The 12,490-nt window shown below is 47.3% G+C and overlaps 1 protein-coding gene and 1 long non-coding RNA gene across 2 annotated transcripts in view; one reads left to right on the top strand and one right to left on the bottom strand.

Annotated features, from left to right (window-relative positions):
* Window positions 1-171: 171 nt before the first annotated feature.
* On the bottom strand, window positions 172-3,442 carry LOC148112260 (uncharacterized). Its single transcript, XR_015729592.1, has 2 exons — window positions 3,044-3,442; window positions 172-417 (listed from the first exon to the last, which is right to left on the bottom strand). It is a non-coding gene; the product is annotated as an uncharacterized LOC148112260 (long non-coding RNA).
* Window positions 3,443-8,985: 5,543 nt separating this feature from the next.
* Window positions 8,986-12,490, top strand: part of IRX6 (iroquois homeobox 6) — a 13,354-nt gene continuing 9,849 nt past the window's right edge. Inside the window, exons 1-2 of the mRNA XM_087877083.1 lie at window positions 8,986-9,721; window positions 12,240-12,490. The exon at window positions 12,240-12,490 is cut by the window's right edge and continues 7 nt beyond it. Of these exons, the coding sequence (XP_087733209.1) occupies window positions 9,677-9,721; window positions 12,240-12,490 (296 nt within the window). The 5' untranslated portion in view covers window positions 8,986-9,676. The remainder of the gene's footprint in view (window positions 9,722-12,239) is intronic.

The following is a 12,490-nucleotide window of genomic DNA, read 5'->3' as shown; positions in this document are numbered from 1 at the left end:
GGGAATGTCATAATACATTGCCATCAAATAGGAAAGAAATACTGCTCGGATAAATTGTTGCATTTATTTATGAGTCTATAAAATACATTGTGAATGTGACTTGGCACATTTTTTGGGCACCGGCAGCTTGAACTTTGTGGAAAAGTTAAAAGCCTTAAAGACAATTGTCACTTGATTTATTGTCTGGATGTTTTTAATTGTAATTTCAAGGAGATACAGGTATGGAAGAGGCTTTCCTTTAATGGCTACGTTCTTATGAGGTTTTTCAAGCTTAGAATAGAATCTCTGAAGTCAACAGAGGGGATTTAGAGACACTCCTTTCATCATGATCATCATCCAATCATCATCATCTTCAAGATCTGCATTAGAATTTAGTTCTAAATATCATGGGGTTCCATACGACTGGTCTTCTCACATCTAAAATAGAATTAAAACAATTGTGATCACCATTTTGTTTGATGGATCTTTCTTTCATCCATCCATCTCTCCATCTCTCCATCCATTCATCCATCCCTCTTCATCCATCCATCTCTCCATCCATCCATTCATCCATCCATCATCCATCCATCCCTCTTCACCCATTTATCCTTCCATCCATCCATCCATCATTCATCTATCCATTCATCCCTCTTCATCCATTCCTCTTCATCCATCCATCTCTCCAACCATCCATCCATCCATCCATCCATCCATCCATCCATCCTCATCCATCCCTCTTCATTCATTCATCTATCCATCCATCCCTCTTCATCCATCCATCTCTCCAACCATCCATCCATCCATCCATCCATCCATATCCATCCATTTTCATCCATTCATCTATCAATCCATCCCTCTTCATCCATCCATCCATCCAGCTCTCCATTCATCTCTCCATCTACCCCTCTTCATCCAGCCATCCTTTTTCCATTTCTTTATCGCTCTATCTATCTCTCTGTCTCTCAGACCTTCTGTGCCTTTCTACTACAGGTAGCAAAGTCAGGCTGGCTTCTGAGAGTGTGCGGGGTTACCAATACAACAAACAAACAGATCAATATAACTCCGTTGAGTGATTGCTCTTAAAATAAGTCAGCAACAATCCCAGCTGTTCTACAACTAAGCCTGCCTGTACTCCAGTTTGTCAAAAAAAATAACGTTCATTTGTGTTTCATTCAACTAGATTGAATGTGACTGATCAGTATAAATTATGTATTAAGTCTGTCCAAATATACTTGTTTATTCATGCATCGACCAGAAGCATCTTCTCTTTCTCCACCCAGCAATATCTGCTCAAATGTGAAGACCAGGCATTGAATAATATTATAAATATAACACCCAATCTCCCACAAAATATGCCAATAGTATCAGTAGTAATAATAATAACATCACATTATTATTACTGCTATAGTGTACCTATTGTTTTATTCACCCCACTGTTAGGGGACTTGCACTTAAAACTCATGCTGGTTGACCCAGATTTATTGAAAAATAAATAGTCTTTGCTTTTTGACATATGCATATCAAACCTTAGTCGTCTCTGCAATTCCGTGTTAAATTATCCTGTTCAAATCAACAGTGATTTCCCCCACCCACCCAATTTCATATGGTTTAAAGACATCCCAAAATAATTTTTCCTCTTCCCCGGGAAAGCAAGACTGGAATACAAAAACAGTTTAATGAAGAGTTCGTGCCATGATTTACAACTCTTTTTTTTTCTTCAACAAAAAGATTTCATCATATTTAAACCAATTGTTTTCTCAGCCTGCTAAGGGACAGGAGAAAAATTGTGTATCACCAGCAGGAGAACAACTAAGCTACAAAAAAGGAAATGTGATTTCTGAAACCTCTCAGAAATATATCAGGTAGTTAGTCAGTGAGGAGAGTTAAAAGTTGTGACAGATTTAGAAATCCACTGCAAAAGTGCAATGGATAATTTAAAGTGATCAAATAGTACAAAATTCATTTACCCTTACGTCTGTGTTATGTGTCATCCACATACACATAGATTACAGCAGAGATAAAAATGGCTAAAAGACAGTAAAATAATTTAATTGCAATGCCTGACAAAGGTACCCTCAGCTGCCAGATTTCTTGCAGGCAATTAATCCTTTTTTCCTTTACTTTTTAATTAATGAACGTAGTGATTTACATTTTCGAAATCACAAAAATTGATTTCTCCTTCGCCCACAACTGTAGAACACAGCTTGAGTTTCAGGATACTGATTTTCTTGTAAAGATCAGAGGCAGGAAGATAAAAATATATTGGATTTACAAAAAAAAAAAAAAAGGGCATCCAAATAAAGATATTACATGCAGAACCTGTCAAAAACGCAACTCCTATATTTTAGAAGAGCATAGCACAATTTACCATAAGGAAGGCTGAGCACCAAAATTGAGTTTGAGAAGGCCTCAATTGAGAATTGAGGCCTTTGAACTCTGGTGCTGGAGAAGACTCCTGCCAGTCCCTTGGATTGCAAGGCCATCAAACTGATCAGTCCTAGAGGAGATCAACCCTGACTGCTCTTTAGAAGGCCAGATCCTGAAGATGAAACTCAAATACTTTGGCCACCTAATGAGAAGGAAGGACTCACTGGAGAAGAGCCTAATGCTGGGAACGACTGAGGGCAAAAGAAGAAGGGGACGGCAGAGAACAAGGTGGCTGGATGGAGTCACTGAAGCAGTCGGCGTGAGCTTAAATGGACCCCCGCAGATGTAGAGGACAGGAAGGCCTGGAGGAATGTTGTCCATGGGGTCACGATGGGACGGCATGACTTCGCAACTAACAACAACAAACATGATTTAAATACTTAGAAATCCATAGATACATACTTTAGGTGTCAATATATCTGTTTTCTCCCACTGTGTGTGTATTGAAACACAAACATACACAGCATGGCACACAGGAAATCCATTCTCAGATTCTGAACATGCACATAGAGCCAAAGAATTATAAAAAACAAGTCATTTTATTCCCTTATAATTAATGTAATTTCACTAAGAATTTATGCATAACTGTCCCTGATCTCACCAAAGGATCTTCTTAACGAGAGTTTCTATACTTTACCTGTTGTGGAGATGAATTAATTGGAAATTTAGACATTGAAGGAGAGCTATGATAGTCAAAATTCAAAAGTCTGTAAATGCCTATGGAGATTCTCAGTCCTCCAGGTCATGGTTGTCCCAAAGGTGCTTTTTTAAGAGGCAACTGGACTTTCTGGTTTTTCTTTGAAGAAGTTTTGCTTCTCATCCAAAAAGCTTCTTCAGCTCTCAGCTCTCTGACCTTTGGATCAGAAGTCTGTAGAACCATTTCTGAAATCTGTTACTGTTTGGAAAAGATTCTCTCAAACTCGTCCTTGTTTTTAAGAAGTTTCGATGTCCTCTTCTATCAGTGGATGAACCAGAGATGGAACTGGGGCGAAAGCTGCCAACAGAAGAAAAGTTTCATCTAGTCCAGGGGTGACCAACTATGGCAGTGGTTCTCAACCTGTGGGTTGGGACCCCTTTGGGGGTCGAATGACCCTTTCACAGGGGTCGCCTAAGACCATCGGAAGACACATATTTTCGATGCTTTTAGGAATAATTTTATGGTTGGGGGTCACCACAACATGAGGAACTGTATTAAAGGGTCGCGGCATTAGGAAGGTTGAGAACCACTGAACTATGGCAACTTTATGGCCTGTGGACTTTAACACCCAGAATTCCTGAGCTAGCATGGAATTCTGGGAGTTGAAGTCCACAGGTCATAAAGTTGCCATTGTTGAAAGTCTGTGGAGATTCTCCATCATCCAGGCCATAGTTGTCCCAAAGGTGTTTTTTTCAGGAGGCAACTGGACTTTCTTGTTTTTTCTTTCAAGATGTTTCGCTTCTCATCCAAGAAGCTTCTTCAGCTCTGATAGGATAGTGGGGTATGGAAGGATTCTCTGACCACGATCCTGTCAGAGCTGAAGAAGCTTCTTGGATGAGAAGCGAAAGGTCTTCAAAAAACAAACGAATAAGAAAGTCCAGTTGCCTCCTGAAAAAGCATCTTTGGGTTGCCGTTGTTACCCATCCCTGACCTAGACAAAGATTAAGATACATCTACCCATCTAGAGGTGACTGAGCTATAACTCTCAGCATTTCCCCCCATAACCTTTCTGCCAGAGGCATCTGGGAATTGTAGTCCAGTAATTTCTCCCAGCCTAAACCCATTCGTTGCTCTAAAAACTAATACTTCCTTTTATCAATATTATGGTTGCTGTTGGAATGAGGCAGCCTTCTCTGGCTGGGAACCCTCCAGATGCAATAAATGATTATTATTTTTCATTGCCTTCAAGCAGAACAATGCGAATTAGGATTGAACACATCTGGGGGATGCTTGAAATCTGAAAAGCTAGAAAATTGGGATGTGTGTGCATGTATTTGTCTTTAGAAAGGATGACTGTTCTGCAGCCTAATCTCTTTCGATAGAGGAGCAAAGGGGGGAGAGAGAGAGAGATTGAAGAAAGGAACAGCTCTAAGAAGATTCCACGAACCCTCTAAAACAAGGGGAGGAAGTGGATTATAAAAGTTTGCAAGGGAATTTTAGTGAGGGAGAATTTTTTTAACCTGACAAAGCAGACGGCTCTGCATTCCCTACAGAGAAGCATGTTGACGTTGTTTATTCCTCTTCGCTGGGAGAAGGTGGGCGGAGAAGGGAGAGTCTCCCATTTGCAATCTGGATCTAAAGCCCTTTGATCAGTTTTCGTCTCTACGCGCAGCTTTCTAGCGCCACCACTAGAGGATGCGGAGAACTACATCTGTTTCCTTCCTTCCTTCCTTCCTTCCTTCCTTCCTTCCTTCCTTCCTTCCTTCCTTCCTTCCTTCCTTCCTCCCTCCCTTCCTTCCTTCCTTCCTCCCTCCCTTCCTTCCTTGATTTATCTGACCATCCATCTTGCAAATGCAATGCTAGATGGAATTTAAAAACAATTTTTCCTCCTTTCCTCCTTTCTTTCTCTCTTTCTTTCTCTTTCTTTCTTTCTTTCTCTCTCTTTCTTTCTGTCTTTCTCTCTCCCTCTCTCTCTCTTTCTTTCTCTCTCGCTCCCCTTCTCTTTGTCTCTGTCTCTGTGTGTCTCTCTCTGTGTCTCTCTCTCTGTGTGTCTCTTCTCTCTCTCTCCCTCCCTCCCTCCCTCCCTCTCTCTCCCTCCCTCCCTCCCCCCTCTCTCTCACACACACGTGGACCAAGTTACAGGAGTGGGGTCCAATGTGTTTATTTGCTTTCCGCTTGCTTACTTAGATGACCCAAGCCACCGTTGCTGCCGAAAGAGCGCTGGAATAGAATAGAATGATCTCCGACTCAAAAGTATTGTCCTGCAAACGCGTCTTGAGTGATGGGGGGGGTGCGTTGGTGGGGGGAGCGCAGGTCTGTTTCAAGAGCCCAGTTCACAGTGCTGGGAGGGATGAGACACCCAGGTGATGCAGACTCCCCACACACACACACACACACTTATTGAAAGGTTGATACCTTACTGGCAACTCAGCCAGTTAGATCTGGGACGCCCGACCCAAACTGGAAACGGGCCAGAAAAGCTGAAAACGCGTGGGAAGATTTGGTCGTGGGCACACACACACACACACGGGTTATAAAACGGTGGCCCCTCGAAATGGCTCAGGAAGCTGGCTTGGAAAGTCCCCGAGCGTCTTTCAGCGGGAGTGGTTTCTCCAAACCCTCAAAGCCGCGATTCAACTGGTCACCCGCCCTGGGATTCCCGTTACAACGCTTCGGAATCCCCCGCAGATCGCAGCCAGGCCAACGCGGGGCTCTGTTCCTTGGAGACCGAGTCACCCCCCAGGCCCGGCCCAGAAGGAAACCCCCCTCCCCCCTTTCCCCACCCATCCACCTCCGTCTTCGGGGACCATTGATTCGAAGCCTTCTTGGATAGATCCGGACCAATTTCGGATTTCTGCAATCGAATCGATCGCGTTGAAGACGAAGAATGAAATGGGGAGGGGTTGTCCGCAAGCAATGGTACAGATTTCAGCCCTGAAGGAGGAGGATTTAAACTCTTAAGCCTGGATATTTTGCAATTGACTTGAGTTCTTCTAACCAAGAACCACGAATCGGGAAAATATCCCCGTTATATATTGAGATAAGACATACACGTGTATACTCATCTGTAACCAAACCTGTGTGATGTGTAAGGTATGAATAATAGGTCTCAGTGGCTAAGACACTGAGCTTGTCGATCAGAAAGGTCGGCAGTTCGGCGGTTCGAATCCCTAGTATAGGTCTCCTGCGTAAACAGGGGGTTGGACTAGATGACCTCTAAGGTTCCTTCCAACTCTGTTACTGTTAAACATCCCCCTTCCATGAGCTTACATACCATGTTCAGCCGTAAATCTTAGGCGAGACCATTAAAAGGCCAGAGCTACCAGTTTCAATCTTGTACATCTGATCAGTAACACAACCATCTCTTTTCTTATAATATTGACGCGCAATGCGATGATTGTGTGTTCTCCTCCTCCACTGATCCCCAGACAGGGCCCATGCAACACACAAGGAGATTAGTTGGGATTAAGTTTGGGTGACATCTTCACGATCCTACCACCCTCAATTGGTCATGAAGGGTTTAGTAGTCCAGCACACTCGGAGTTGGTGGTGCAGATAATGGGAGTTCCCCAATTGTTGAACTGCAATTCTAGGTCAGCCCTGAAGGAGAACACGAAGATGAAGGGAATTGAAGCCCAGGTGCCCTTGACCCCAAAGTAAGCAGTGTCCCCTCCTGCCACCCTCCTTGATGGCACTTTTGAATATCCACAGGTGCCTGTCACTTTTGGGGTGAGCTCTGTTGTCTGGATCTGCCTTTGACATGCCGGAAGAAAATGTCAGGATGATAGAACTGATAGATAGAACTGATAGATGATTCAACTATCTGACACCCTTTAGTAGATCGGGAGTACCCAACCTTGCCAACTTTAAGACCTGTGGACTTCAATTCCCAGAATTCCCCAAACAGGCATGCTGGCAATGCAGCAGAAACTTGATTGATGGTCAAGGCACTCCGTGGAGATTCTGGTTTGGGTTCATATGTCCCTATGGGGTTGGGGTAGGGCTGCAGAGGAGAACTCTCCCCAGGATCTAGAATAGAATAGAAGAGAGTAGAGTAGAGTAGAGTAGAGTAGAGTAGAGTAGAGTAGAGTGGAGTGGAGTGGAGTGGAGTGGAGTGGAGTGGAGTGGAGTGCAGTGGAGTGGAGTGGAGTGGAGTGGAGTGGAGTGGAATGGAATGGAATAGAATTCTTTATTGGCCAAGTGTGATTGGACACACAAGGAATTTGTCTTGGTGCATAGGCTCTCAATGTACATAAAAGACAAGACACATTCATCAAGAATCCTAAGGTACAACACTTAATGATAGTCATAGGGTACAAATAAGCAATCGAATCATACTAGGAAACAGTCAATATAAATCGTAAGGATACAAGCAACGAAGTTACAGTCATGCAGTCATAAGTGGGAGGAGGTGGGTGATAGGAACGATGAGAAGATTAATAGTAATAGTAATAGTAATTCAGACTTAGTGAATAGTTTGACAGTGTTGAGGGAATTATTTGTTTAGCAGAGTGATGGCGTTTGGGAAAAAAACTGTCCTTGTGTCTAGTTGTTCTGGTGTGCAGTGCTCTATAGCGTAGTTTTGAGGGTAGGAGTTGAAACAGTTTATGTCCAGGATGTGAGGGGTCTGTAGATATTATCACAGCCCTCTTTTATTTTGACTTGTGCAGTATACAGGTCCTCAGTGGAAGGCAGGTTGGTAGCAATTTTTTTTCTGCACTTCTAACTATCCTCTGAAGTCTGTATCTGTCTTGCTGGGTTGCAGAACCAAACCAAACAGTTATAGAAGTGCAGATGACACTCAATAATTCCTCTGTAGAACTGGATCAGCAGCTCCTTGGGCCGTTTGAGCTTTCTCAAAGAGACCCAAAGCTCCAGAAAAGAGCTGGAAAACTGGGAAGAGCTGCATACATGCTCTTCAACCGAGATCTTTGGGGACCGTTTAAGCTTGTTGAGGGACCCTCGTCTAAACCTGGTCTAGCGAGTGGGGAGAACACGAGAACACAGCCAATTGTGATTTCTTCATTTTGCTTCACTAGCGTTTTTTTTTTTTTTCATCAGTTGCTGGTTCTTCAGGTCAGATTTGAGCCCTCACTTCTGTGGAAGGAAGGAAGGAAGGAAGGAAGGAAGGAAGGAAGGAAGGAAGGAAGGAGGGAGGGAGGGAGGGAGGGAGGGAGGGAGGAATGGAGGGGGGAGGAAGGAAGGAGGGAGGAAAGGAAGATAGGAAGGAAGGAGGGAGGGAAGGAAGGAAGGAGGGAGGGAGGGAAGGAAGGAAGGAGGGAGGGAGGGAGGGTGGGTGGGTGGAAGGAAGGAAGGAAGGAATGAAGGAAGGAAGGGAAGAGGAATGGAGGGAGGGAGGTAGGAAGGAGGGAGGAAAGGAAGATAGGAAGGAAGGAGGGAGGGAAGAAAGATAGGAAGGAAGAAGGGAGGGAAGAAAGATAGGAAGGGAGGGAGGGAGGGAGGTGACAGAAAGGAAAGAAGGTAGGAAGGAGATAGGGAAGGGAAGGAGGAAGGAAGATGAGAGGAAGAGAGAGGAAGAAAGGTAGAAAAGCAAAAAGTTCCAAATACCCCCTGCCTCTAGCTGCTGAACCAGGTAATACTGCCCCGCTACCGTTTGTTGGAGGCGCATAAATTTGGATTCTGTTCAGGTAGAAACCAACTCCATTCCCACGAGGGTTTCTTGGAGGGAGGGAGGGAGGGAGGGGAAGGAGGGAGAAAGGAAGGAGGGGAGCTCAATCCCCCACCCACCCAGCCCTGGCGGCAAAGCAAACCAGAGCCCATCCGCGTGGGAGCCAGCTTAGCTCTCTTCCCCTCGCCTTTTTTTTTTTTCCCCCTTTCCATTTTCTTTCTCCTCCCGTCCTTAAGCTTGAAATATTCCGGGCAAAAAGATTGGGGATTTTCTCCTGACGTCACGCGGCTCCCCAGCTCCGGCTCGTCTAGCCAACGGTTGGGCAGTTTCCCCGCTTGAAGCTTTATCCTCCTGCGCCGGGCCAAAGGACGGGTTGTCCCCTCCCCAATTGCTTGCCAGCAAACTTGCCCCCCCGCCTCTCACCCTCCCCAAACTCTTTTGCCCCGCGCCGGAGAGTCGCAGGTTGCTTTATTTTTCCTTTTTCTCTTTCTATCTCTCTTTCTCCCCATCCCCTCCTTCCAATCTTTCCCCATCTCTATTTCTGCACCTCGGCGATGCTTTCCGGGAAGACCCGTTCGGGATGAGGAGGGCGAGGAGAGGGGCAGGGGGGACCCCGGAGGTCGGCTGGGAAGCCTCCTTCCCGCAGGTGCCCGGCGCTCGCCCGCAGTTGCCACCGATGCGCGGGTGGGGGAGGGGAAACGCAGCAATAATCCGGAGCAGCGAAGTGTAGCGAAGGAGCGTAAATCTCCCCCCTTTCCCCCCCCCCATCAAGAGGCTCAGTGGATGGAACAAGAGGGGTGCCGGGTGGACAGGTGGGGCAGGAGGAGAAAAGGGGAGACCCGAGGATTTGGGAAAGGGGAGGAAAGGAGAGAAAACCGGGGGGTGGAGGTGGGCAACCCTCCTCCTCGTCCCCTTCCCCCTCCTCCGTCTCACTCCGGGTCCAAACGCGAGGATTTGGTCACCCGCGCGCGCACACGCGCCTCCACCTCACTCGGCCAGCCGCGATGTCTTTCCCCCAGTTTGGCTATTCCTACAGCGCTTCTTCGCAGGTGAGTCCGGCACTTTGGCGGGGAGGGAAGGAGGGAGGAAGGGAGGGAGGGAGGGATGTGGGGGGGGATCGGACCCCTCCTTGGGTTAGAGGTTCAAGAACCCAGGGTCAGCTTTTATCTTTTTGAGGGGGAAGGTTTTTTTTTTAAAGGTCCATATTTGTTTTTTTTTCGGATAAGTACTCAGAGCGGATGGCCAGTCTTCTGATCTCCCTCCCTCCCTCCCTCCCTCCTTCCTCTCACCCCATAACTCCTTCCTTCCTTCCTTCCTTCCTTCCTTCCTTCCTTCCTTCCTTCCTTCCTTCCTTCCTTCCTTCCTTCCTTCCTTTCTTCCCTCCCTCCCTCCCTCCCTCCTTCCTTCCTTCCTTCCTTCCTCTCACCCCATAACTCCTTCCTTCCTTCCCCATAACTTAACCTTCCTTCCTTCCTTCCTTCCTTCCTTCCTTCCTTCCTTTCTTCCCTCCCTCCCTCCCTCCTTCCTTCCTTCCTTCCTCTCACCCCATAACTCCTTCCTTCCTTCCCCATAACTTAACCTTCCTTCCTTCTTTCCTTCCTTCCTTTCTTCCCTCCCTCCTTCCTTCTTTCCTTCCTCTCACCCCATAACTCCTTCCTTCCTTCCTTCCTTCCTTCCTTCCTTCCTTCCTTCCTTCCTTCCTTCCTTCCTTCCTTCCTTCCATCTCAGGACCATGGATCAGAGACCGAGGGGGGAGGAAGTGCGCCCCCAGACCCAAACCTTTATCTTTCGACACGAAATCCCCTTCCTCAGACCCTGCCCCCCCTTTTTTTCATATCTTCTGCTCCAGTTCCATTGCTTTCAATAGGCCTGGGATCAACAGCCCTTCCCGCCCCCACCCCACCCCCACTGCTTCTCTCTCCATCTCGGTTATCTCCTGTCCCTATGGAAGGAGAAGCGGAACTGCCCCATTTGGGGAAGGGGGCTCAGGAAAAGGATAGGCTTGTCGCCCCTCTAAACCCCGTTATTATCCGGGGAGCAAAAACCGCCTCTGCCAAAACAGATAAGGATCGATCACTTTCTCTCCTTCATCGATTGGGGAAAATCGAAAGTGGAAATTCGGCTATTGAATCCAAGGCGTCGGAATTTAGAAATCAGAAAACCTTTCGAAGGGGCGAACTTAGAACTCTGGCCGATTTCGCTGGAAAGATGCGCGCAGTTTTGTGACTTTTGGGAACGGGCTTTCCGGCTCGCCCCGGAGTCACTCCCGATTTGAAACCGGAGTCCTTCGGGGATCAGCGGGATCTCTCGCCTCTCTAGATTAACAGGACGTTCCCCAGGAGTCCCGGGGGCTTCATTCATTCCGGGGGTCACTGGCCGGAATCCGGGAGCCTGGTGAATTTCTTAGGAGAGCGAGATTCCCAACGAATATAATAATCACGCAAACAGGCAAACATCGCCAAATCTCTTTAAATCCCGAATCTCTGTTTCTCCGCCCCCTCCCCCCAGGATTATTTACACACCCGAGTCTACAACGATTTTTCCTCCTTTTTTCTTTATTTCTTTTCTTCTTGGTTGATGCTAGTCTTTCCCCCTCCCCCCCTTTCTAATCCCTTTCTACATTCGAGGCATCCTTCTAGGACCATTTGAAGCAACCTTCCTCTCTCTCCCCAGCCTACTCTGGCTGAGCCCAGAAGTTCCTCCGAGGAGTAAACCTGCCTATTCCCCCTCCTCCTCCCGAGTTGGGCATGGTAATTTGCGGAGGGGGTGGATGGGTGGGAGGGAGGGAGGGGTGGCGTCTTTGAAGTTTCTCCCTTCAGCTGGGCAAGATGGCAAGTCCGCCCGCCCGCGCGCTCGCTCGGAGTGCTGAGTAATTTCAGGGCAGCGGGAATTCTTGGAATGGGCGCTTGGTTGGTTGACTTCGGGTTTTTCTCTCCCGCCTTCTTTTCCTACTTTTGTTCCCACGCCCTTCGCGGGCTCTCTGGGCCAACTGGATCTCTCTGTGTTGATTCGGAAGGGCGCTTCGCTTGCTGGTGGTGGTGGTGGCTGTTAGTCTTTGTAATTAATCCCAAATTTACTTACTCCTTCCTTCCTTCCTTCCTTCCTTCCTTCCTTCCTTCCTTCCTTCCTTCCTTCCTTCCTTCCTTCCTTCCTTCCTTCTTTTTTCTCTCTCTCTCTCTCACACACACTTCCACCCTTCCTCCCACCCTCCTTCCTTCCTTCCTTCCTTCCTTCCTTCCTTCCTTCCTTCCTTCCTTCCTTCCTTCTGTTCTCTCTCTCACACACACACACTTCCACCCTCCCTCCCTCCCACCCTCCTTCCTTCCTTCCTCTCTCTCTTTCTCCCTCCCACCCTTCTTTCCTTCTGTCTTGCTTTCTCTCTCCTTCCTTCTTTTTTGTTTTCTCCCTCTCCCCCCTCTCTCCTTCCTTTCCATCCATCCATCCATCCATCCATCCATCCATCCATCTATCTATCCATTTCCCTCTTTTCCTTTTTCTCCCTCCCTCCCTCTCTCTCTCTCCCCTTTCTTTTTCTTTTTTTCTTTTCTTCCTCTCTTTCTCATGCAGATTTTCGTCTCGGCCACGTCCAGCGCCACTTGTTGTACCTCGGGCTCTCGAACTGCCTCCGACGTTTCCTCGGGGTCTTCCCAGACGGCGACCCTCGGCTGCTCCTCTTACGAGAATCGGCTGCTGGCCGGATCCAGAACGGAGCTCAACGCGGCGCTGGGGATCTACGGCTCGCCTTACGCAGCCGCTGGGGCCAACCCGGGTTACGCCAACTACCTGCCTTACAACGCCGACCCCTCCAGTTTCTACAC

This window comes from Pantherophis guttatus, chromosome 11 (genome assembly GCF_059756535.1).
Source record: "Pantherophis guttatus breed Tessera chromosome 11, ASM5975653v1, whole genome shotgun sequence".
Lineage (NCBI taxonomy): Eukaryota > Metazoa > Chordata > Lepidosauria > Squamata > Colubridae > Pantherophis > Pantherophis guttatus.
The sequence above is the reverse complement of the archived record's forward strand: the minus strand, read 5'-3'. Positions and strand labels throughout refer to the sequence as shown.